This window comes from Ascaphus truei, chromosome 16 (genome assembly GCF_040206685.1).
Source record: "Ascaphus truei isolate aAscTru1 chromosome 16, aAscTru1.hap1, whole genome shotgun sequence".
NCBI lineage: Eukaryota > Metazoa > Chordata > Amphibia > Anura > Ascaphidae > Ascaphus > Ascaphus truei.
Window position 1 is genome coordinate 17,155,947 of NC_134498.1, and position 26,099 is coordinate 17,182,045.

Below are 26,099 nucleotides of genomic sequence, written 5' to 3' on the forward strand. Positions count from 1 at the left end.
CCGCTCCTCACCTCTAACAAGCCCCGTTGCGTTTGCCTTCCCAGCCTGGGTTCATGCCTGGCTGACGGGCGGCTGATCTGTTAAATGATAATGATTAGGATTTAATAGGCTGCAATGCTTCGCGTGTCTACCAGATGGCATAAATTCATGAATTGTAATGCAGTATATATATATATACTGTGCAGTATTGCAGCCAGAGGGAATAAAATGCTTCAATCCCTGCCTGGAAAATACCTCAATGCACTCGGGCAGAAAACAGTCACAAACCTCAATACACCCGGGTATACCCGAATTCGTGGGACTAGCCGAGCTCGAATAAAGTGTGTCGCCAGTGTATGATACAATATATTTGTAGGTACCCCCGCTACAGCTAAATGTGACTGAAGGGAATGGTGCTAAGAGGGGCAAATTAATGAAAACACTGAAGATGAACAGAACCCCTATATATAGCACTCTCTTCCTATGTGAGATGATGAATGAGTTAAAATATCTTTATTTTGAAAAACTTCGTTAAAACAATGGAGTTTAAAACATTTATTAAATAGTACCAAGTTTTGTTAACTCTTGGGGTTGTTTACTCCAGAGGAGTGTCAATAGGATATTAAAGTCCAGTGTTAGGGAACTCACTGGCCCTAGTGTCCCTCATATAGAGTGATTGACTAGAGATTGGTGTTTGTATGGGAGCGATAGTCTTGACCATATATGTAGTGCCACAGTAATTGAGTACTAATTGGTGCGCTAACACAAGGACCTGTTACTGTGCTGCTAGATACTGCAGCCAGTAGTGTAATATTGATTCGTTATGTGCAAATCTAGGTAGTTGTGCACCAAATGTTGTTCACTGACGCCAACATTAGGATTAATGGTGCGTGAGTGCAAGAAATAGACAATAGTATTGTAACGTGTGAACCCAAGATCTGAAGTTGCAGATCTAAAGTTAACACTAGTACTCAGGAGGTTAATTACTGATAATAGTGAGGGCACTGCTGGAACTCCTGTATATTCAGATACGGAGTTCACTGCTAAGTTCTGCACCTTGTAGGGTAAATGTACAGGTTAGCAATATAAAACCTTTCCCTAATTGGTGCAATACTACTCCATATGTGGTAGTAAACTGGCACTCCAGATGTTAATAGCTGGACAGGATACCGTTTGCGTGCAAATTGTATCCTTTAACTCAATGTAGTGGTAGGATGCTAGCAATAAAGTAATCCCTTAGTATAGATAGTAATTTGCCAGATATAATTGTACAGTCCCTTATAGTGTCTCACAAGACTGTCAGGTCTATTTTGAGCCCGTAACTGTGCAGGAGCAGAGCCACACTGACTCTTCTTAGTTGCATAGAATCAGCGTCCGTGAGCGAGGGCTCTGTGCGTGCACGTGATTGCGTGGTGCCGACGCGCACGTTTCGCGGATATGCTTTCTCAAGGCTAGTAATCAGGGGGTGTCCCATGTCTCCAGAAGGTATTTATGGCTCTTGGATTGAACTAATGTAACCCCAATACTAGGTAGCACATGCGCACTGTGAGGCTGGTATGTGTTAGAATTTCGAGCCAGCACTGTGAGAGTCTATACTGTGAGAGACTTAGAAGAGCTGTGGCATGCTGCTGAATTCGTAATCGCAAATTGCTTAGGATGTTTAAACTAGTTAGAGTTATTGATGAATGGATAGTGGCTCTCACTAATGTGCCACTATGTTTAAGAATGAAATAAAGTGAATAAAACAATTTATTGTCTCTTAATGTGTCCTTAATGCTTAATGCTTGTCATAATTAAATACTATGGTGGAAGGTATGACAAATTGAGATAGGGAAGTCGGTCCCCAAACAGGGGTAACAGAGCGTACCTGTTGTGATGGTTTCAATGGTTTTAACTTTGATGAACTGAGAGAAATTAAATGAAGGGACTAAAGACAAAGCCTTCGTTGAGGCCTTTTGGTGTTAATGCTTGTAGGTTATAGATCCAACGGGCTTCCTTCTGTAGTAGCACTGTGTCTTTATCACCTTTCCTCTGACCTAGAGAAAATTGGTCAATGCCTATGAATTATATGGATTTAATATTTCCATTTTGGCAAGAGTTTATGTGTCTTGCCACTGGTGTGTCTACAATGTTGCATATGGTACCTATATGTTCCAGTACACGCTGTTTGAATTGGCGTTTTGTTTTGCCTATGTAGATTTTACCACATTTACAGAGGCCTTGGTATATTACTCCAAAGCTTTGGCAATTGATGAATTTCCTGATCTGATAAGTTTGGGAGTTATTCCAATTTTGGAATGTTTTAGTGGTTGTGATGTGTTGGCACGCTTTGCAATGTTGGCATGAGTAGCTGCCTTGTGGTTTAGGTGGTAGCCATGATCGTATGGGTGTTTCCATATAGTGGCTGTGAACTAGGATGTCTTTAAGGTTTTTGGCCCTTCTACTGACCATGGATGGATGAGTGGGGATAACTTCTCTGATATCCTCGTCCGCCAGAAGTATGTGCCAGTGTTTGTGGAAAACTTCCGTGGCTAGATTCCACTGTTTATTGGATGTGCCAACAAAACGTATCACTTTTTTCTCAGTATTAGGTGTTTTATCAGTGAGGAGGTTTGCACGTGGAGAGTATTTTGCTCTCTTGTACGCTGTCTTTATATTTTTGTTGCTGTACCCTCTTTCTTTGAAACATTGGGTCATAGTTATGGACTGTGTTTCAAATTCTGCGATTGTAATGCATTTTCTCCTAAGTTGTAGGAATTGGCCTACTGGTATGCCTTGAATTAGGGTTCTGGGATGATGGCTAGAGGCCTCTAGAATGTTATTTGTGGCCGTTGGTTTATGATAGACTGTTGTCTCTATCAGATTGTCTATCCCTCTTGGTAGCTGTAAGTCCAGAAAACAGATAGAGTTACGATTATACTCCAAAGTGAGACGTAGGTTTAGTTGGTTCTGGTTTAAGATTTCAATGAATTCTTTTAATAGTTGGGGGTACCTTGCCACAGCATGAACACGTCATCTATGAAACGTGTCCACAGTATGATGTGTGACGTATAGTGTTCCATTTCCTCTGTAAAAACATATTTTTCCTCCCACCATGCTAGGTAAAGGTTCGCATAGGATGGTGCACATTTCGTGCCCATGGCCGTACCCGGTGTTTGGTGATCGATTTTACTGTTGAACAGGAAATAATTCCTAGTGAGGACAAATGTAAGGAGTTCTATCACAAAGTTGCTATGGGTAGTGAAATGTTGGCCTCTTGTCTGTAAATAGTGCACAGTAGCTTCTAGACCTATATGGTGGAGAATGCTAGTGTAGAGACCCTCTACATCTAGACTGACTAGAATGGTGTCTTGTGTAATGACTATACCTTATAGTCTCTGAAGGACATCTTTGGTGTTCTTCAGGTAGGATGGTAATGATGCCACAAAAGGCCTCAAGATTTGGTCAACATAGCTGCTTGCATTTTCGGTGACATTGCCCACCACATAGGTCTAGAAGCTACTATGCACTATTTACAGACAAGAGGCCAACATTTCACTACCCATAGCAACTTTGTGATAGAACTCCTTACATTTGTCCTCACTAGGAATTATTTCCTGTTCAACAGTAAAATCTATCACCAAACACAGGGTACGGCCATGGGCACGAAATGTACACCATCCTATGCGAACCTTTACCTAGGATGGTGGGAGGAATAATATGTTTTTACAGAGGAAATGGAACACTATACATCACACATCATACTGTGGACACGTTTCATAGATGACATGTTCATGCTGTGGCAAGGTACCCCCACACTATTAAAAGAATTCATTGAAATCTTAAACCAGAACCAACTAAACCTACGTCTCACTTTGGAGTATAATCGTAACTCTATCTGTTTTCTGGACTTACAACTACCAAGAGGGATAGACAATCTGATAGAGACAACAGTCTATAGTAAACCAACGGACACAAATAACATTCTAGAGGCCTCTAGCCATCATCCCAGAACCCTAATTCAAGGCATACCAGTAGGCTAATTCCTACGACTTAGGAGAAACTGCAGAACAATCGCAGAATTTGAAACACAGGCCATAACTATGACCCAACGTTTCAAAGCAAGAGGGTACAGCAACAAAAATATAAAGACAGGGTACAAGAGAGCAAAATACTCTCCACGTGCAAACCTCCTCACTGATAAAACACCTAATACTGAGAAAAAAGTGATACGTTTTGTTGGCACATACAATAAACAGTGGAATCTAGCCAGGGAAGTTTTCCACAAACACTGGCACATACTTCTGGCGGACGAGGATATCAGAGAAGTTATCCCCACTCATCCATCCATGGTAAGTAGAAGGGCCAAAAACCTTAAAGACATCCTAATTCACAGCCACTATATGGAAACACCCATACGATCATGGCTACCACCTAAACCACAAGGCAGCTACTCATGCCAACATTGCAAAGCGTGCCAACACATCACAACCACTAAAACTTTCCAAAATTGGAATAACTCCCAAACTTATCAGATCAGGAAATTCATCAATTGCCAAAGCTTTGGAGTAACATACCAAGGCCTCTGTAAATGTGGTAAAATCTACATAGGCAAAACAAAACGCCAATTCAAACAGCATGTACTGAAACATATAGGTACCATACGCAACATTGTAGACACACCAGTGGCAAGACACATAAACTCTTGCCAAAATGGAAATACTTAATCCATATAATTCATAGGCATTGACCAATTTTCTCTAGGTCAGAGGAGAGGTGATATAGACACAGTGCTACTACAGAAGAAAGCCCGTTGGATCTAAAACCTACAAGCATTAACACCAAAAGGCCTCAACGAAGGCTTTGTCTTTAGTCCCTTCATTTAATTTCTCAGTTAATCAAAGTTAAAACCATTGAAACCATCACAACAGGTACGCTCTGTTACCCCTGTTTGGGGACCGACTTCCCTGTCTCAGTTTGTCATACCTTCCACCATAGTATTTAATTATGACAAGCATTAAGCATTAAGGACACATTAACAGACAATAAATTGTTTTATTCACTTTATTTCATTCTTTTTTTTTTTTTTTGTATCTTAATTTTATTAGTTTATAATAGTATACAGTACAATACATTACACGATACACTATGTCATGGTGATTCTCATTGTATAACTCTACTAATATCAGTGGAATAGAACTTCAACTTGTGGTCAGACTGGTGAGCCTACTGCTGCGGCCAAGTTTATTCGAGCATTTGCCCGTTCTTGGCCGCAGCAGTAGCCTGGCGCACGCCCGAGGGTGACAGGCGCGCGCCGAAGCAGCGGAAGAGCGCCCTCCGATCGGGGCGCTCTCCCTACCGCTGCCGGGTCCACCGGGTCCCCCGGAACCCCCTGCCGCCGCCCCCCACATCGCGGGACACCAGGGCTCCCTCGGGGAGCCCTGGACGCGCGTGCAGGGGGCGCAGGCTCCCGAAGACGCGTGACCGCGCGTCTATGACGCGCGGCACGCCGAGGGGCGGCCACTAGCAAGCCGGGAAATCTCCCGGCTTGCGGATCTGGCCGCACTGCAATTAAGTGTGTCAGCAGTGTAAAGGGGTATCGAGACACGGCTCGCAGTCCAGAGTCCATATTACGGTGTCATACCCCCCTACTAATCGGGGGGGATCAGGTGTACATGCTGTCACCGAGTCAATAACTGCCCAATCGGCTAACCGTCTGACACACGACTCAACCAGACGACGTATACATAGACAGATAGACAACTACATGGGTAGACAAACAAACGTGGAGACCGATAAACAATCAACCATACGGACGGACAAACCGGTACACAAACATTGAACCAAGAGGAAGAAAAAAAGGGGGGGGGAAGAGGGTGTTGGAAGTATGGGGGTAGGGATGGGTGTTAGTGATCGTGAGTGTGTCTTAGAGTTGTTACGCGGCCTCTATAGGTGTTTTGCCTGGCTGGAATTCGGTCATCCGATGCAGAGCATGGGTGTAGTACACCTCTCCCAAGGAGAACGGACCTGAAAACTATCATAGCCAGATTGATGTCCTTTCTATCCCCGGGATGTCCGTCTGTGCCAACCAAGGCGTCCAGACTTTTAGATAATTGTCGCCAGTGTCGTTAACCAGACTCGTTAACTTTTCCATCTGGCAGATAAACCAAATACGATTCCGAATTTTTGGGATGGTTGGTATGTCTGAGCTTTTCCATAGTGCTGCGATCTCACACCGCATTGCAATTGCAAAGTGAGCAATAAGTTTATTGTGAGCTTTAGAGAGACCCTCTAGTGGTCTGTTCAAGAGAAACAGCCACGGATCTGGGGGAATAGTGAGATCAAACAGTCTCTGTATCCAAAGTCTAATTGTCTCCCAAAATGAGGAGATCCGCGGGCAAGACCACAGCATATGTAGCAGGTCTGCTGATCCTCCACACTGGCGTGGGCACAGCGGGGAGGATCCCGGCACGAACCTTGATAATTTTAGTGGGTTAAGGTACCATCGCATCAGGACCTTATATGCGTTCTCCTTGAGGGTGGTACATATGGAACACTTTGCTGTGGCTAGAAAAATAGCACTCCATTCCTCGTCTTCCAGACATTCCCCGATGTCTGCTTCTCATCATGATCTAAATGAGGGTATCTCATGGGCTTGTTCAATAGAACTGATCACTTCGCTGTATAGCTGCGAGGTAAGTCCCTTTGTGTCGGTCTCTGCCAGACAGAGCTTTTCGAAGGATGTCAATGGTGGGTACGGGGCAAATTTGTTGTAGAACGCCCTGATCTGGAGGTATCTAAAGAATTCTGAGTGGGGGATCTCTTTTTCTAATCTGACGTGATCAAACGGCTTAATTTTTCTGTCATGGCCTTCCAGATCTTTAATCCGATTATAACCTTTCTTTTTCCAAATTGATATATTGCCTACCGATAGGCCTGACACGAACTCGGAATTGTTCCACAGGGGTGACATCATGGAGCGTGTCGTTGTGAGGGAATGTTTAAATTTTGTGGCCTCCCAGATTGACAATGAGTTGGTCATTGAGGATAGCGGCATATTAGCGCCTTTTCGCACTGTTTTGGGGAGCCAGATTAGATTATTTAATTCTATAGGTTCACATGCTGCACTCTCTAATTCGACCCATCTCTTAGATCTCGGGTCCGACTGCCATTGTATAATTTGGCTCAACTGTGCCGCTTTGTAATATGATAACAGGCAGGGTACCGCTAGGCCCCCAGCCAAGACCGGCCTTTTCATATTGATTTTGCTGACTCTTGGTTTTTTACCTCCCCATATAAACTTGGAGATGTCGGATTGAAGTGAGTGCAGGTCCTTCAATCTGAGTGGCACTGAGAGAGTTTGGAAGAGATATAAGATACGGGGGAGTAAGTTCATTTTTACACTATGGATTCTTCCTATCCAGGAGATCCTTTTAGATGTCCACTTTTGTAGGTCTGATTTTAGGGTCCGGATTAGATTGGGGTAATTTGCGTCGTATATTTCTTTGACGTTTCTGGTGATGTGGACACCCAGATATTTTATAGATTTGTGTTGCCAGTGAAATTTAAAGTTTAGTTTTAATAATTTTTCTATGTGTCTGGGGAGATTGACATTGAGAGCCTCAGATTTGGACTGATTGATTTTGAAGCCGGAAATTTTAGAAAACCGGTTCAGCAGGTCAAATAGGGTTCGGTAGTGAAGTGAGGGGTTTAGTGATCATCAAGAGGATGTCATCTGTGTACAGGGCCGCTTTATGGGTTTGGGAGTATGCGTTTAACCCTGAGATGTCAGGGTTTCCTCTGATTTGCTCCGCCAGGGGTTCGATACAGAGGGCGAATAGGAGGGGTGATAATGGGCAACCCTGTCTCGTACCACTCTTAATTTGGAAGGGCCGAGAGGGGTAGCCTTGATTCACAACCCTGGCGGTGGGGTTAGAGTACAGCGATAAAATCGCGTCACTCACCCGATCTCCAAAGCCAAATGCCGCAAGCGTCTCCTTCAGGTAGGGCCAGTCTATCCTATCGAAAGCCTTTTCGGCATCCAGACATAACAACATACTTTGAGCAGTGTCATTAGTGGCCAAATCTATCAGATCTATAAATCGACGGGTATTATCTGCGGCTTGTCGGCCCTTGATAAATCCGACCTGATCTGGATGTATAAGTCTGGGTAGGATAAGACATATTCTATTGGCCAGCAACTTAGCATACAGCTTGATATCCGTATTGATTAGTGATATGGGTCTATAACTTTTGCAATCTAGTGGGTCTTTCCCTGGCTTAGGAATGATTGATATAGACGCCTGTAACATCTCTTTGGGGATGGGGGCTCCCGCTAAAATAGCGTTGAATACTTGGAGCAACCTTGGGGCAAGCAACTTGATAAATTTCTTGTAGTATAACTCTGAGAAGCCGTCTGGCCCCGGTGCCTTTGAAGGTTTAAGTTCCGTAATGGCCTGTGTCAACTCCTCATGTGTGAAGTCGGCATTTAGGGCGGCTTTGTCTGATTCTGTCAATCTCACCAGATTGGAGCTAGCCAGGAAATCTCTTAGTTTACTGCTCGTGTTAGGATTATGTGCCACTTTCTCCCCATTATAGAGCGTCTCATAGAAGGAGCCGAATTCATCTACTATCTTCTGGGGGTTGGAAGTAGGGGTACCAGATTTTAAGCGTAAAGCTTGGATGTTGTATTTAGTTTGCCTGTCTTTCAGCATGCGGGCCAGCATCGTATCTGGCCTGTTTGCTTTTTCGTAAAATTTCCTCTTTGACCAACTCAATGAATTATCAGCCCTGGAGGTTAATATCATGTTTAATTCAATTTTAGTGTCTTTTACCTCTTGTAGGGTTTGCGGATCTAGTTTCTTTTTATGCTTGGTGGAGAGAGCTTGTAATTTAATTTGGAGCGTGACAATTTTTGCCTCTCTCTTTTTTTCGTCTAGCTGTGATATTTATGAGGGTACCTCGGAGAGTCGCTTTATGCGCCTCCCAGAGGACCAGATGTGAGGAGACAGACATTTACCTTGAAATATCTCATTACCCACAGTATCACAGATCTCTGGAATTTTTAGAATGGATTCATTTAGCTTCCAGTTCGTTCCTGGTCTACCTGTTTGAATATTGTTGCACCGGAGCTCTATGGGTGCGTGGTCGGACCATGAAATATCATGGATCTCCGCTTGGGTGACCTTGGGGACCAGGTGGCAGGACACAGTGAAGTAATCAATCCTACTGTATGAGCTATGTGGGTGCGAGAAGAATGTGTAATTTCTATCTGCTGGATGTAGCTCTCTCCATATGTCTATTAGTTGGTTACATTTGAGACATCTGCGTAGGGATATACCTGCTCCTTTATTGTGTAGGGTAACTCCACCTGATCTGTCCATGTGAGGTTGTAGGACCATATTAAAGTCTCCTGCTAAGACCACGCTTCCCTGCGCAACCAAGATTGCACTCTTTTCGCAGGGGGCATATATACAAGCGATTGTGATCTTCTGTCCCCTAATAGTTCCTACTATTATAATATACCTGCCATCGTTATCCCGTTTGGTTATCAGGCCTTCGAAGGGAATGCTATTACGGAATAGGATGGCAACTCCACGCTTTTTGACTTCAGCAGAGGCCGAAAAAACCTGGGAGAAGTCTTTATCAAGTATTGGTTTTGCTGAAATGTGTCTCCTGTAGGAGCAACACATCCGCATGTTTTCTTTTATAATCTGTGAAGGCTAGTTTGCATTTAGTGGGGTTGTTAAAGCCCTGCACATTGTGAGATATAAAAGTCAACGCCATTTATTGCTGTGTGTGACTACGCGCATCACTATGTTGCTTGACTTACCCGTGAAATCCATGTGTTGGGCTGGACGCTCACTTCCTTCAGGGCGCCTTTTCGTAGGCAGGTATTTGAGGGTGGGGTAAGGAGGGAGTGGGAGGCAGCGGGGAGGGAGGGGGAGGGGAGGGGGGGACTGGGAGGAGCACATGAGGGTCAACACAGAGGGGGTTGGGTTCATGACACAAAACAACAAATACTCTAATGTACAAAAAACAAATAGGAACATGAAGACAAGAGCCCACTCCAGGAGCCCCCAAGGGATGGGTTCTTTTGCCCAGACTGACGACAGGATCTCCCCTGCCTGCTGGGTCCTGGCTTTCCTGGGACTTGTTTGCGACCCCTATTCTGTAGGGATCATAGCGGAGGACACATACACGCCGATCAGGGAACTGTCCCGCCGGCGCATTTTCCTTTAAACAGACAACAGTTAAATAACAGTATAACTTATAACTTTAGCAATAAAAAACTCTCAATCACATAACATCTACCTACTGAATTTCTCCCTAAACTCCACCTCTCCCTGCTCCTCCTATTTTTGCCCTCTATGTGAGTGTAGGTTGTAAGGAGCATTGTGCCCCCCCCAAAGGGTTCCTATTGTGCGGTCCTCGTAGCACCAATCCCGACCACTCTTGTTGGTGAGGAGCCCAGAGGACCAGCTACCTAGTTTTCATTATCCTCTTATGTGTGAATGTCTACTCTCTCTATGGTAGGGTGCCGGACTCCCCCCCTTTAAGTGCCTCTGTGTTTTAATGTGTGGGTGGTGAACGTTTAATGTGTGGGTGGTCTGCATGTATTGTAACCACATAGCGGCATCCAAGATGGCGGAGGGGCCATTAGCGCACATGACGATGACGTTAGTCCTATCTCCCTATGGTGTTTCAGGTTCCCCTGTGGGGTTAAGCGGGAGGCAGCCACCGATTCCCCAACCTTCGGATGGCCCAGACGTGCATTTGCACCCCCCCTCCCCCGCCCACCAGCCCACTCCCTCAACACTCTAAGGTCAAGGTCCCGCTCCCTCCGTCAGCGCTCCCGCACTGCCGACAGGCGGGGTGCTGACATTCACCGACCGCGATATGCGATCTGTAGGCAACGGGAGCTGGAGCGGGAGGTGGTCGGGAGCAGGAGGCTTGAGCGGCAGGGGGGGCATGGCCTGAGCGGAGGGACCCGCTACTCTCCCCCTCTCCTCCCTCCACGGGCTCGGGCTGGAGTTGCTGATCACAAGCAACACACATACTCATACACACACGCAGGCGCTCATATACACACGCAGGCGCTCATTCACACATGCAGGCACTCATACACACACACATGCAGGCACTCTCACACACCCACAGGCACTCTCACACACACACAGGCACTCTCACACACACATAGGCACTCTCACACACACCCACACACACATAGGCAAGCAGTCACTCATACACATACACATGCACACACACAGACAGAGGCAGGCACTCACGCACACACACACAGGTATCCAGACACCCAGACACATATACAGATAGGCATCCCCGTTACCCCCCCCACCGCTGCCCCCCCTCCCGGTCCTCAGCCACACCACGCGACGTGCCGGAGCCAGGGAACACAGTTCTCCTGTATCCCCCAGTGGCCGACGCGTCACCGCGTGCAGTCAGCTGCGCAGCCAAAGGGGACCGGGACGGCTCGGAAGGGTTCCCTTGCTGCGGGTCCCATCTCTTATTGCGCTCCGGTCCGGCCCACCCTGACGTCATTATCCCGCCCCCCCTGACGTCACTATACCGCCCCTATTGTCCCTGGACGTGTCCCATCGCCGGGTGCGCCGCCCGGTGTGTCCAGTTGCTGGGTCTCGCCGGTTCGGGGACATATTTGGCTCCCAGAGGGGGGGGGGCCCGGATGCTGGCGTGGCCCCGCTGGCGCCATCTAGGGATTCGGCCACGTCATCGCCCCGTGCCGTCGCCACTTGGTCCCTCTATGCATGCGTCCTGTTTCTATTCTCGCGGGAGCCATTGACGTCACTGAGGCAGCCCGTGAAGAACAGGGCTGCTCCCGCTCGCCTCGGGGAAGGGGCAGGAGAAGATGGCCGCCCCGCGAAAAAAGTGAGTATACCTGCGGGGGCTGAAAGTTTTCTTGATCCCTGTGGGGGGGTCGATGGAGGCTCCCGGACAAGCACCCCTTGGGTATGGCCTTCTAGAGGATCCTGCTGGGGAGTTTGGGGGAGAATGTAGTTGTTTAGTGGGGTGGTAGAGCAGAGTTTAAGTGGAGCTCGGCGAATCCTCCACAACTCTAGCTGCGGATCGTGAGCTCCTAGCTGCACGCCATGAGGTTGAGGGGGCGCCATCTTCAGCAGCTACCAGGTGAGGGGGGCTTTGCGGGAAGCCAAGGACCTTACGAAGGAATCCCTCTCTATCCTCCACATGTTTTAGTGTTTGTGCAACACCGTTTTTCACAACCAGAACTGCACATGGGAACAACCACCTGTAGCGCACCTCTTTGTCCCGGAGCGCTCTAGTTATGGGGGCCATTGCCTTTCTTTTTACCAGGGTAGCGGGGGACAGGTCTTGATATACTTGGAATTTGATGCGTTCAAACTCCACTGTTTTCATCTCTCTGGCGATTCTGCATGTTTGTTCTTTTGTCCGGTAGCAGTGGAACCGCATAACGATGCCTCTGGGGGGGTCCCCCTGCTGGGGTCTTCCTCTGAGTGCCCTGTGGCACCTGTCCAGCATTAAGTCCCTTTCTGTCAGATCTGGGAACAGATGCCCCAGCCACCCAGTGGCGAAGTCCTCCGGGTCTGTGACCGATTCTGGCACCCCGCGCAGGCGGACATTGCAGCGACGATCGCGGTTCTCCCCGTCCTCGATCTTGTCTTCCAGGGTTCTGATTTGATCTTTAAGGGTGGACACTTCCGTTTGTGTCTGGGATATGGCGCTGGTGTTCTCTTCTGCCCTAGACTCCAGGGTACTCGTACGCTCCCCCAGGGCATCCACATCTTTCCTTAATGCCCAGAGCTCTGCCTTGAAGAACTTTTGCATGTTGGAGCAAAACTCCTTCATGTCTTTCCTCCTCATCAATGCCATGTCATCCTGCTCCTCTGCGGAGGTGTCCATATCAGGGTCTGCTGCTGGCAGCTGCACAGGGGAATCAGGAGTCCCGGCCTTAGCTGTACCTTTACTTTGAAAATATGTAGATACTGGCTGCGTTTTTCTGCGAACTGCTTTGGTAGAAGCCATCCTTGTAGGTTGATGTATGTTGCGCTTCTGTTTAGTAAGGAAACGATAGCGTTTTAACTGTTATTTTTCAGTATAATGCACCGGGTAGAATGGAGCTCTCACTCTAAGCTGCCATTCACCATCGGGGGGCGTGTCCTCTCTTATTTCATTCTTAAACATAGTGGCACATTAGTGAGAGCCACTATCCATTCATCAATAACTCTAACTAGTTTAAACATCCTAAGCAATTTGCGAATACGAATTCAGCAGCATGCCACAGCTCTTCTAAGTCTCTCACAGTATAGACTCTCACAGTGCTGGCTCCAAATTCTAACATATACCAGCCTCACCGTGCACATGCGCTACCTAGTATTGGGGTTACATTAGTTCAATCCAAGAGCCATAAATACCTTCTGGAGACATGGGACACCCCCTGATTACTAGCCTTGAGAAAGCATATCCGCGAAACGCGCGCGTCGGCACCACGCAATCACGTGCACGCGCAGAGCCCTCGCTCATGGACGCTGATTCTATGCAACTAAGAAGAGTCAGTGTGGCTCTGCTCCTGCACAGTTACGGGCTCAAAATAGACCTGACGGTCTTGTGAGCCACTATAAGGGACTGTACAATTATATCTGGCAATTTACTATCTATACTAAGGGATTACTTTATTGCTAGCATCCTACCACTACATTGAGTTAAAGGATTCAATTTGCAAGCAAACGGTATCCTGTCCAGCTATTAACATCTGGAGTGCCAGTTTACTACCACATATGGAGTAGTATTGCACCAATTAGGAAAAGGTTTTATATTGCTAACCTGTACATTTACCCTACAAGGTGCAGAACTTAGCAGTGAACTCCGTATCTGAATATACAGGAGTTCCAGCAGTGCCCTCAATATTATCAGTAATTAACCTCCTGAGTACTAGTGTTAACTTTAGATCTGCAACTTCAGATCTTGGGTTCACACGTTACAATACTATTGTCTATTTCTTGCACTCACGCACCATTAATCCTAATGTTGGCGTCAGTGAACAACATTTGGTGCACAACTACCTAGATTTGCACATAACGAATCAATATTATACTACTGGCTGCAGTATCTAGCAGCACAGTAACAGGTCCTTGTGTTAGCGCACCAATTAGTACTCAATTACTGTGGCACTACATATATGGTCAAGACTATCGCTCCCATACAAACACCAATCTCTAGTCAATCACTCTATATGAGGGACACTAGGGCCAGTGAGTTCCCTAACACTGGACTTTAATATCCTATTGACACTCCTCTGGAGTAAACAACCCCAAGAGTTAACAAAACTTGGTACTATTTAATAAATGTTTTAAACCCCATTGTTTTTACGAAGTTTTTCAAAATAAAGATATTTTAACTCATCCATCAACTCACATAGGAAGAGAGTGCTATATATAGGGGTTCTGTCCATCTTCAGTGTTTTCTATGATACAGTATACAGAAGTAGCCAGCTTCACTTTGGCTGAATCCTTATCTTAAAAATCAAAATGCTGTCTTAGGGTCGTTCTATAGTGCGGCCACGTGCTACGCCGTGCGCACGCACGGCAGTTCTAGATGGCTGAGGTTAGTCAGCTCTTCTATACAAGGGCCGCGCGCGCACGGCAGGGAGCGGGGAGCAGACAGACAGCGGCGAAGATGAGGAAAATCATCTTTTCACGCTGCTACCGGCGCTGAATGTATGTATATGTGTGTATTTGTATATATGTGTGCATGTGTATGTGTGTATGTATGTGTGTATGTATTTTTGTATTTTTGTATTTTTGTGTGTCTGCACAAATGTAATAAATATTTTATTTTTACCAATGTTTTTTTTTTTTAACAAATAATAAATTAAACACACACATACATACACACATAAACACACACAAACACACAAACACTGTACCTTCACAGCTCTCACAGTATACTTACAAAAAGCATGCGGCACGCGCCTTCGAACAGGCACGCTCGCGCACTGCCGCACACACTATATAACAGTCCTTAGAATTTGCCAATAGTAAGAAATAGGATCTTGCCGTTATCCTATGGAATGACCACCGTACTCACTGAGCATTCTGCATCTTGTATGCATACACAACATTGCATTCTTATCATTAAACAGCCCTAGCACAACATAAACAAGAAAACTAGCTCCTACAAACCAGCCCTAAGCTGGAATTGCAATGCAATTGTGGAGGGGAAGGTAATATCACCCTCTTATACTGTAGGGCAGGGGTTGTCAACACCAGTCCTCAAGGTCCACCACAAGGTCAAGCGCACGAGCAGACGCAGGACACCCGCCAAGCATGCTTTGAGCGCCAGCGCGCTCAGCGCTAGCGGGGACTCAGCCTTAGAGTTTAGTGAAAAAGTAATTTGCCATTAATTACTCATTTGCATGCATTGCATCAGAATATGACATATCGCCGGTATATAGTCTCTCAATAAGGATCCATTCCATCTCACTATTATGGTTTGGAACTTATCCCTACATCTTTATTGGGAGGGGATAGATTCTAGAGGCTTTGTCTCAGAGAGACCTCTTGGATCTACACCTTGTCTCCTGGGGAGCTTAATGAATGTATAGACACAAGTACATTAGTATAGATTGCAATAGTCTATGTAATTCATCTTAATTTTCACATTATTTCGTTTCACATAAGTTACATTGCACTTTAGGGTTTATTGCAACACTTTATTGTATAATACACATCATATTCACACATTCATATAATGTATATGAGCACATTAATCATTCATAATTATGTAGGTGTATATGCACACAAATATTTACATATTATTTTACACTTTCACACATATTTTATTCACATACAATACACCAAATGTAATTACATGCATGGCAATTATTATGTCATTTTTTGACACATTACACTTATCATACACATTTTAGAGATTACCAATAGTGTCTCAAACACTGGTTTTAATTTATTTTGTTAGTATAAATTATATTTCTAATAATCATATTAAGCATTGTACAGCTATTTAGTTTTAATGCACTTGCTGCCGTCCGCTGATTATTCAATTTCTCTTCCTTGTATTCTGGTTTATTGTTATCATGCCACATATTGTATAAGTTAATTTAGCATTTTTGTAATGATCACATTTGTGAATGCTATGCTTATTTGAATTTTATTTTCCATTATTAATTCTAATTAAAAAAATCATTCTTATCATTTGATTAATTTCAGTATTAGGTATTGAAATTTATTTTATCTATATTTTTATTTCCATTTTTATTTATGAATTTTGTAATTTTTCCAAGTCTCCCCCGTTCAAATGCTACCTTTTATGTTGTCATGTTAATGATTGTAGTTGTATTATACATTTCCAATTGCGTTCGTTTATTGTTGTATGTTTCATTATGCCAATTTATTCACAGACATTCAAATCATACCATATTGGGTTGTAATTGGATTCCCAATTAAACAATTCGGTTTGGATATGCTGTATAAGGGGCAGACTATCCCCCCAATCTTTTACCCTGATGAAGTCGCTGATATTCTAGTGATGAAACACATAGGGCTATTGCCATTGGACTGTTTGTTAGGAACCTGTTCTACTCTAATTGCGAAGGTGAGCTGTGGAACCAGGAGAGCACTAACTGCTGTGCCGGGGGACCGTTGCGTGGACGCACATTCTCGGAGGTACCTAGATCCAGAAGAGGAAGGACGTCACACGCCTCCGTCCATGAGACTCCAGCTACAATACAACAGTGGATCTACAGTATAGAATTTCCTTGTTCTGTTCCAATGTGCATGATCTGCCGACTTTTTGTTAGTGGTCTGATTTTAGCTTGTGTATATTAAACCATTACTTATTTATACTATGGAGTCCGCGCTGTCCCATTGTGTTGTTGTTCGGGCGACGCGTCGCTATGGCAATGCAGCATCAATTGATTCTACGTGGTCATGTGACATCACATGACATTTGAGACAAGGTAAGGAGGGTGGGAGCAGTGGGGGAGAGCAGGCAGGGGGGCGCTGAGCAAAAAGTTTGTGCACGCCTGCTCTAGGAAATCCCTGCAAAAAGGTGAATAGGAAGTCAAACTGACACGCCCACTGTGTGCTCATTTGCATATCACTTCCCAGAATCCTTGTCTGCAGCTAAATCACTGTATGCAATGAGGTGCAAGAAGGATGTTAGGAGACCTGTGGAACACCTGCCAACACATTCATGGGTATTCCATCTTTGCTATATTTTGAGGGTTGTTGTCACTCTTTTAGTCACCGTGGGTTAATTGTGACCAGTCTATAGTGTTATCAAGGAATGCCGCTCTTTACCGTGTCCAGTCAGGCAATGTAAGGTGCAGGGTAAGAGAGCACTGTATACTAATGTGAAACATTAAAATAAGGAATCGTTTAGACCACAAGATTAAGGGTTTCAGATCCATTGCAGTTGTGGTAAAAGTGAACACAACGTCTTATATCATTGTAACCGTTGTTCTAAAGTCTACATTTGTTATCTCGCAGATGAGCTCAGTGAAGATGCTGCGCCCGCGGCTTAATGGCATCCTCTTCAAGTTGACGTTTGATGAACAAGTCAGCAACATCAAGCCGGACATCATAGCGGTAACGCTGGCCTGCGAGGAGCTGAAGAGGAGTGAGAACTTTAAGAAGCTGATAGAACTGGTCCTGCTCGTGGGAAACTACATGAACTCTGGTTCCAGAAACGCTCAGTCATTAGGTTTTAACATCTGCTTTCTCGGCAAGGTAAGACTCTTTTTTTGGTATGAACTAGACACATTTCGCAAAAGCCTAAGCAAATGTCACCCTCTTCAGTTATGCGAAAAAGTTTTCTTCGATCCTAAAGTTGGCTTAATGATAAAAAGGACTAATGCTCATTGAATGTTCGCTTTATTGTCGATTTACTTGTTGCTTTAAAAATCAATCGAACTTATAAAAATAATAAACTTGCGTTGCGGGGCTGCTATTAAGCCACTTTTAAAAACAAATTTGCACTTTTCGAACCATTTGGGCAGTTTCGCTGGAACTGTTGGCTCCAAATGTCCTAGCGAAATTGTTGCAGGTTTTGCCAACCTTCAGAAAAGTGTTCTCCAAACTGCGGAGAACATAGAGTAATAGTGAGCACGTTAATCTTTCATGGACCCACATTTGAATTAATGTTTTTTAATGGAATGAGTGAGGCGCCATTGTAGACGGCGAGACCTCTGATCATAGGAATCAGTGAGACAAATAAGTGACGCTAACTAAAATGAATTGAGAATTGACAGGTTTAAATGGTAGGTGTGGCAAAGTAAGACGTGACTTTTGAATTATGAACCGGAATAATACACATATAAGCCAAAATGATTTAGACATCCTTTATTTCGCTCTTCTGGCTTCTGATTAATTCCCAAGTATTATTTAGCTCGGAATAGCATCATCTTGATCCTTGACAGGATCACTCAATGGGTTTCCTTGCAAGTAAATGCTTGTTGGCAACTCAAATTCTAAAAAAAAAACAAAAAAAAACAATAATCTGCAACGAATCACAACAAAAGTGCGTCACTTGTGTGTCAACATGGAAAATGAAGGCTCGGCGTGAAAAAAAAGGAACCGTTTCCTCCGGATCGTAATTATGAATGACACTGCAAAATTAAAGGCATAAGTGAAATTGAAAAGCGAAAGCTTTCACATAATTAAACCGGCAGACTGTGGTTATTTATGTGAGAGAGGCAGTCAGACACAGTTAATCTGAGCCAGTTTGCAGGCTTCATTTGTTTTCGTTTTGGATTAAAAAGGGATCCCGAATTAAAAAGTGAATTGTAAATACAGGCTGTAAGATTGGTTTCTCGCTTAGAGGATGTGTGTGGCCACATCCTGCGATGAATCAAGCGTGGATTAACCTGGTTTAGCTGTGCAGGGTACATTAACCATGCTGTGGTCAGTGGCCAGCACAGCCGGCCGGAAATTAAACATGCATCTCCGTTTAAGTGAACGGCAGCTGCGTCCTACTAACTCGCTTCACATCAACTTGGAGTATCCTGTGCAGTGCAGGGGCTTTGTGTACACACAGCACACGCTCTTCTAGATCTCAGAGGTGCTTCAACGTGTAGAAGTCTCATACAAGTTGTTTCTCTCCATTGTATTTGTAGCAGATGTATAATAATACCTTAATGTCATTATAGTGCTCTTCTCAAACTGCTCCACAATTACAATGTAGTAGGGTGCGGTACTCAGCACTGTTCATTGCATTTTGCATTCACTGCTCCTTCTCTAATGAGCTTGTATACCATATATATTGTACAGATATGGCCAATCTTATTTTCCTTGCGGCATCCCACTGCAGATGCTATACAATTATATACCACTTATTCAGTGCAGCTGTGCTATTAGGGTCGGATGTGAGATGTTGTTAAGAGGAGCGTCCGTTCTCTGTATATAGAGATGTACCTATCTGCAGTAATTACCTGAAACACTTCAACTTCTTTATACTGCATTGTTAATAATAATGTAGGGCAGAGATTCTCAACTCCAGTCCTCAAGACCCCTCCCACCAGGTTAGGTTTTAAGGATATCCCTGCTTCAGCACAGGTGTGGCTAAATGAGTCCCTGCTTTAGCACAGATGGATCAATCAATCCCAGCTCCAGCACAGGTTTCTCAATCAGTGGCTCAGTCTTCGACTAAGCTGATTGAGCCACCTGTGCTGAAGCAGGGATACCCTGAAAACCTGACCTATCGGAGAGGTCTTGAGTACTGGAGTTGCGAACCCCTGTACTAGGGTTTTCATCAGCCATTAAGTGAAAGCCACAGGGGACTCTGAGGAGTGAAGAGGTTAATATCTTGGTAGACTTTCTCAGCACTTTCTCTGCTTGTGAGATGGGCCGCTATCTGTCATCTTCCTGTGAGAGGCACGTTGCAGCTCAGCCCAGTGATTTGACATGTTTTAGTAGAGGTAGGCTCAAAGGATTGCATGCAGAGGCTCTGCCAAACTTCCGATGAAATAAAAGCAATCTGCAGGGAAATACCGTAGTGTAGCAATAGTTGTTTTAGAGGAAAAAGATTAGGCTTTTTAAATCAAATGCTGTATTCACTGTACAGGGCATGTTAATCTTCTGGGAAATACACTCGCTCCCAGCAAAGCACTTGCCATTAGGAAAATAATAGTAAACATTTGCATGGAAGATCGGAAGAAGCAGATCTCATCAAAACTAGTGTTGTGTGCGGCTCATTTAAGGCAGCGGGTCTTCCTGAATCCAATACCTTTGTTGCATAGAAGCTGGTAGCAGAGTCATCATCATTATTAACCCATGCAATGCTAGGAAAGGGGCATCAATGCTTTGCCGCACACACATTGCATTTCTTTTAATCATATTGTTGAGTAAATTAAGCCACATTATTGCACCTTCCCTGCAAGTGGACTATTCTTTCTCTCTCGCTCATCATTCTTTCGGAATGATTAGGCACTCTGGCCCATTTTTACTAAGCAGTGCTACGCCGTAAGACACTTTTACAGAACGGGAAACTATCTTGCAGCCTATTTATTTTTATTTATAAAGTATTTATAGAGTTATGGTGACAATACTTGGTTACATTAAATGCACAGAGGTTATACATTCAATTGACAGACATTTCATGGACCGTTAGAGATAATATATGATTTATGGGTGTATGTAGCAGTTACAGACACGACAGACAGCAGAAGTCTTGAATGTATGTGTACTGGAGGTGTCTGTGAGAGTCTCCGGCAGACTGTTCCAGTTGTGGGGTGCACGGTAAGGAGGAGGAGGAGCAGCCTGATTCTTTGTTGAACCTTGGGTTCATGACCAGTCTTTTGGAGTCAGATCTCAGGTGATTAGTGCTGCATGTGGTAGGGGTGACTATATTGTTCAAATAGGCCATTAACGTGAATAAACCATAAGGTTTCTTTCAGCGCTGTAAGTTAACGTGTAGAATAGTGCTGATTAGCGCTGGGTAAGCATCAGCAAAGGGCGGCTATGCATTAGTCTCCTAGCTGCAAAACCAGATACCCTGAATCGAATGTATTAAGGAAAAAGGTCCTGTACAAATGAATGCCATTTTAATCTTCGTTTACTCTCAACTTAGAAATGTAAAAAAATAAGAATTTCCTTATTTGCAGGTAAGCATCAAAGTGACCGCACAACGTTTCCGGGAGTTACAACTTCATCAGGTGTAACATCATATTATCATAATAATATGATGTTGCACCTGTCAAAGGGTTAATCCCCCAAAACCAGGAGTGGCCAACTCCAGTCTTCAAGGGTAACCAACTGGTCAGCTTTTCAGGATATCCTTGCTTCAGCACAGGTGGTGCAGCCTTCGGCTGAGACACTGATTGAGCTACCTGTGCTGAAGCAGGGTTATCCTGAAAACCTGACCTGTTGGTGGCCCTTGAGGACTGAAGGTTGCCACCCCTGCCCTAAACATTGTGTGATCTTCTTTGAGGTTTACATGCTAATAAGTGACGTGAATACACTGGCTACATGCATTGTGTACGGGCGGCGGGCGGTAATAAGAACTGTTATTTCTACTTGAAATATATGGCAGTTAAGGGATTCCTGCCTTCACCTCCAGTACACCACCAGTCCCTCTTTATAAACATGGTTAAAGAAGGGGAGTGTAACCGTGCTTTACACAATTTCTATATTCTGATTTTAGTTTAATCTTTGTTTCTAGTCTGTATAACTAACAGGACTGGTAGAGAATGTTGCTTGAAGATCTCTGCTTTTATAAGGGTATTCCCCACACACTATTCTTTTATTAATTAGGGATACCAATCTGGGGTGTAACATGGCCTCTGGATATTGGGCTTAATTATGCAATAATATATCGTCCAGTAGTGTTGTTCAGGGGATTATTTTTAGCAATACCATTTAAAACAAACCTAATTTGGGGTACTTGATGTATGGGAACTGGGGAGATGCACTGGTTTGCCCAAAGTCACAGGGCTCTGACACTGACATTGGAACGAGGTTTACCCTCTTCAGAGGCAGTGGCATTGAAAATAGACCACTCCACCCGCAGCGAAGCTCATATGATGCATCGTGGAGTACATTAATTCCAGTGGCCAATTGGAAGTTTTGCAATGACCATAATGGAATTCGTATAGGATCAGAACTTTTTATGTTTTTATTATAATATTAGAAAAAGGAATGGTTGTTATTCAAAAGAAGCAACACTTTGTTTGATTTAAAGATAAAGGTTAAGAATTTCTGAGTGTAGCCTAGTGTTCCGGGCACAGCAGGCTTGTGTTATGATGGGCTCCCCAGGGGATAACAGAAGATGACCTGTTTGGAGGTCAGGACCAAGGGGTTTTACCTCCAATCTTTCTTGTGGCGTCACTGGGTATTCTCGCTCCATAGCTTCCCAGCAGTCCTATTACCTGTGCCCTGTCTTAACTGCCTGGAGTGAAAGTCCTATGGCCCAGCAGAAGGGCTCTAAACATTGTGGTCAGGATCTCCTGTCACCTAACTTGCCCTAATCACACCCAGGGGGACTCCCATCTTGCACTCCAGTCAAAGCTGCTGCTACTACTACTGTGAGGAGCACTAATCTAAATCTAAGGAAGTTAACCCATTAGTGTCCTAATGGCTGGCTACACTAACATACCAGTGTACAGAGGTTGCTGCATCTTCAACTTCTCTTATTTTATACATTAAAAGAAGTCGAGCAGCAGCGAGACTTTGCTAGATGCCTCTTCCTGGATGAGATAATGCAGTTCCAGTTAGCAATACTGTACTTCTATGTGTAAGCAGTTGGTCATGCAACATGTTCCGTACTTTCTTTAACATGTCTTTCATAATTTGAAAGGTGCTTTTCAAAGCCAGGGTTTCATGCGGAAGATGAATCTTCACAGCCCAGCATTTTTCCTGAGAACACCTTATTAACTCTGTAACTGAATGCTTTGCTTGCTGTTGAGTTACAGTACCAGCCTTTTTGGAGTTATCTGATCACACTGACATAAAGCCAGTGTCCTGTCAAACGAAAATCAAATTAACTCAAACAAACAATAGGCTTGCAAGAAAAATCATCCCTATACTTGTTGGTTAACCAAGAGCTGATTTAAGGGGTATAAAATCCATTACGTAATCATTTTTTTTATTGATTTGAGGTAAGGAAATCATTGCAGGGATGATGTACCATGACTATTATTGCATCCAGCCACTGCCTGCATACTTTTCATTACAATAAGCGATTTGAAGCTAATAGTTAAAAAAAAAAAAATTACTTTAGCAACATACATGACAGTTGCAGTAAAGTATTTAGCCATGCAACACACGCTCTACCATTCTTAACATGTTTAATAATTTAAACCCTGTAGTGCCTAGGACGTAGTGACTACGTTATGAGTTCAGGCATCCAGGATGATGTAGCGACGGCCTCCCCAAATTGCTTGTTTTCTTGGGAGATATCGCATCCTAGGACATGATTGGAACTCATGGCGGATGGAAGGGGGGGGGAGGGGACGCTTTCCCTCCCGCTACGTCAGTGATGGAGCGATCACGGGGCTGCTATGGAGAAGCGGTCACATGATCGGATTGTCAGATGGGCCCGTGGGCCCCTCCAGCACTTAAAGGGTTAAGGTATTTTCAAACCTTGTCCTGGCGGCAAGAAAAGGAGAAAGAAAACACACTGCGGTCTATGTATCCAGAAAGTGGTCTGTGCCGACACATTTGCTTTAAAAAAAAAATAGCATTTATTCTGTCTGAAACGTGACATTTATTAGGGGTACTTGTACTGTTGTGAATTCGGTGCCTGTTGCATTAGGGTTCTGCACCAATAAAGATACTGATGCCACCTTTAAGGAGACAGAAAATCAATGCAGAAAGCAGTCAACAAAAGTATTGCCAACAGAACACTTATTAGTACAAAGACCGCCACCAATACGCACATGTAACTCTGCCCAAACCCTTCCACGTGCCCCGTAACTCCCTAATCTCGTCACAGGCCGATGCGGACATAGCCACAAACTGGTGGGTATCAGTGCGAATTGTGACAAAATAACGACTTTGCGTCTACATTTTACATACAGTGTGATACTGAGAGCCCATTGTGTCTCCATATGTAGACTGACCCTAACTTCAGAAACAATGCTGTAGTGATTCCAAAGTTGAGCTATAAAGCAGCATCTTACAAAAAGAATGGTGGATATATTAAGAGTCAATGTAAAATAAAATAATAACACTAGTTGAATAACATCTCCCCTTCGTTCCCTCATTGGGTATGGTGGGGTTGCTATTTGGGTTGATTCTTTTAGCCTCGTCACCAGCTGTCCCATCCTAGTCTACTGTGATAAACTGCTTTGGAGTATATTGAAAAAGGCCCTTTGTTGTGCAGTGCCACTGTTTTGGGGACGTAGTGTAGGAAAATGATCCCACCTATTATCCTATGTCATTGGTAAGAGCGGTTACCACGTGATTGGTTTGATTGGTTTGATTGGTATATTAACCACATGACCCTAAAACATGTTATGCAATGGCAGCAGGCCCTATGTAAGAGTCCTCCCATAACACCTCAGGACATTGAGGACGGACGTCCATTTATGAAAATAGAAGAAAAGTTGTATTTTTTAAAGAAATACTCAGAGGATTACCGAATATTTAAAAAAAAAATGTTTGTTTGTTTTGCCAAACTTCACACACACACACACACACACACACACACACACACACACACACACACACACACACACACACACACACACACACACACACACACACACACACACACACACACACACACACACACACACACACACACACACACACACACAGTGCTGGGGCTGCCGACACCTCACTCCTCCACTCCCAATCCTCCCTCTGCCCAATATACATGGGGATCGTGGTGGGGCTGCTGGGTGAAGTGATGGGGCTGCGGGGGAAGTAATGGGGCATCATGGTGGGGCTGCTGGGGGATCGTGGTGGGGCTGCTGGGGGAAGTGCTGGGACATCGTGGTGGGGCTGCTGGGGGAAGTGCAAGGGCTGCTAGCGCCTCACTCCTGCCTCCTCCCTCCTCATTCCGATCGGGCGCGCGGTGGCCATTTTTTTTACATTAGCGCGACTTCAGTTTCACTGCGATCGGATCGGGTGGCCCCCAAGGACCATGTTATAACGAGGTTCAGCTGCAGTATTGTTGGGAGATGTCCTCTCAGTCCTCCTTCAGCTTTGATGGGTGAGCTTTCCTTTGTGCATTCTTCATCTGCACATTTTATTTTATGCCAAAAATGAGGACAATCCTGTTAGTATAAAGATCTCTTGACCAGACTAATCAGGAGAATTCCCTTTGGAGCTTGTAATGTTAGGTAGGCTGGTAGGAGGCATTAATAAAGGCCATCTTAATGTACAGATGCAGCTACGAGTATCTGAGCACTTGCCTTGGAAAATCTGGGGCAATCTCCCAGTAGACTACAAATTTCTGTGACATTTCTTCAGACAGACTAATGGCCCATCGGATTAACACAGCGGGGTCCCTGGCAGTCCCATTCAAAGTGTTGCAGCATTACTGGGAACTTGCCCCAGATTTTCCAAGGCAAGTGTTCGGATACTCGTAGCTGCATCTGTACTCTTATATGTCAACACAGAGCAAAGACTGAGACTCGGCTACACAATAAATCACACAATGAGTTATTTATGTACAGCACAGTAAACACAAGTTTTAATCCCCTTTGGGAATGTCTCCAGGAATTTGCCCTTATGTCGGAGGAAAATCCAAAAGGAATTGAAACATTGATATTTAGTTGGCATTGTTTTTATTATGTAGATGTGTCACAGTGAGTCACAATGTTATCATGAGTTTGGACTCGTGAAAGTGCAGTTACATTTACTGAACACCAAATGTACATCCTATCTTTTTTTTTTTTATGGGAACTGTTAGGCCCTCTTAGGACCAGGTTGGACTAATGATGACAATAGGTTCACTACATTAAGACTGGTTTAGATGTTTAATACCTTTTCACAAATCTGAGAAGGGTAACCATTTCCAAATCACTTTTGAAAGTTTGAAAATGTGCAATTGTGTTCAGTTTCAATGGGTGTATTCTGAACAGAGCGAGGGAGTTGAGCGGTCTGTCCCATTTGCTTCACCCTAATGAGAAGTTAATCAGATTTATATAAGATTCAAGTATGAGAGCA

The 26,099-nt window shown here is 44.3% G+C and overlaps 1 protein-coding gene across 6 annotated transcripts in view; it reads left to right on the forward strand.

The window, feature by feature from the left end:
- DIAPH2 (diaphanous related formin 2) overlaps nt 1–26,099 on the forward strand; it is a 1,317,111-nt gene that overhangs the window by 762,628 nt on the left and 528,384 nt on the right. For all 6 annotated transcript variants that reach the window (XM_075572809.1, XM_075572806.1, XM_075572807.1 and 3 more), the window contains one exon: nt 17,478–17,717. In XM_075572809.1, coding sequence (XP_075428924.1) covers nt 17,478–17,717 — 240 coding nt within the window. The remainder of the gene's footprint in view (nt 1–17,477; nt 17,718–26,099) is intronic.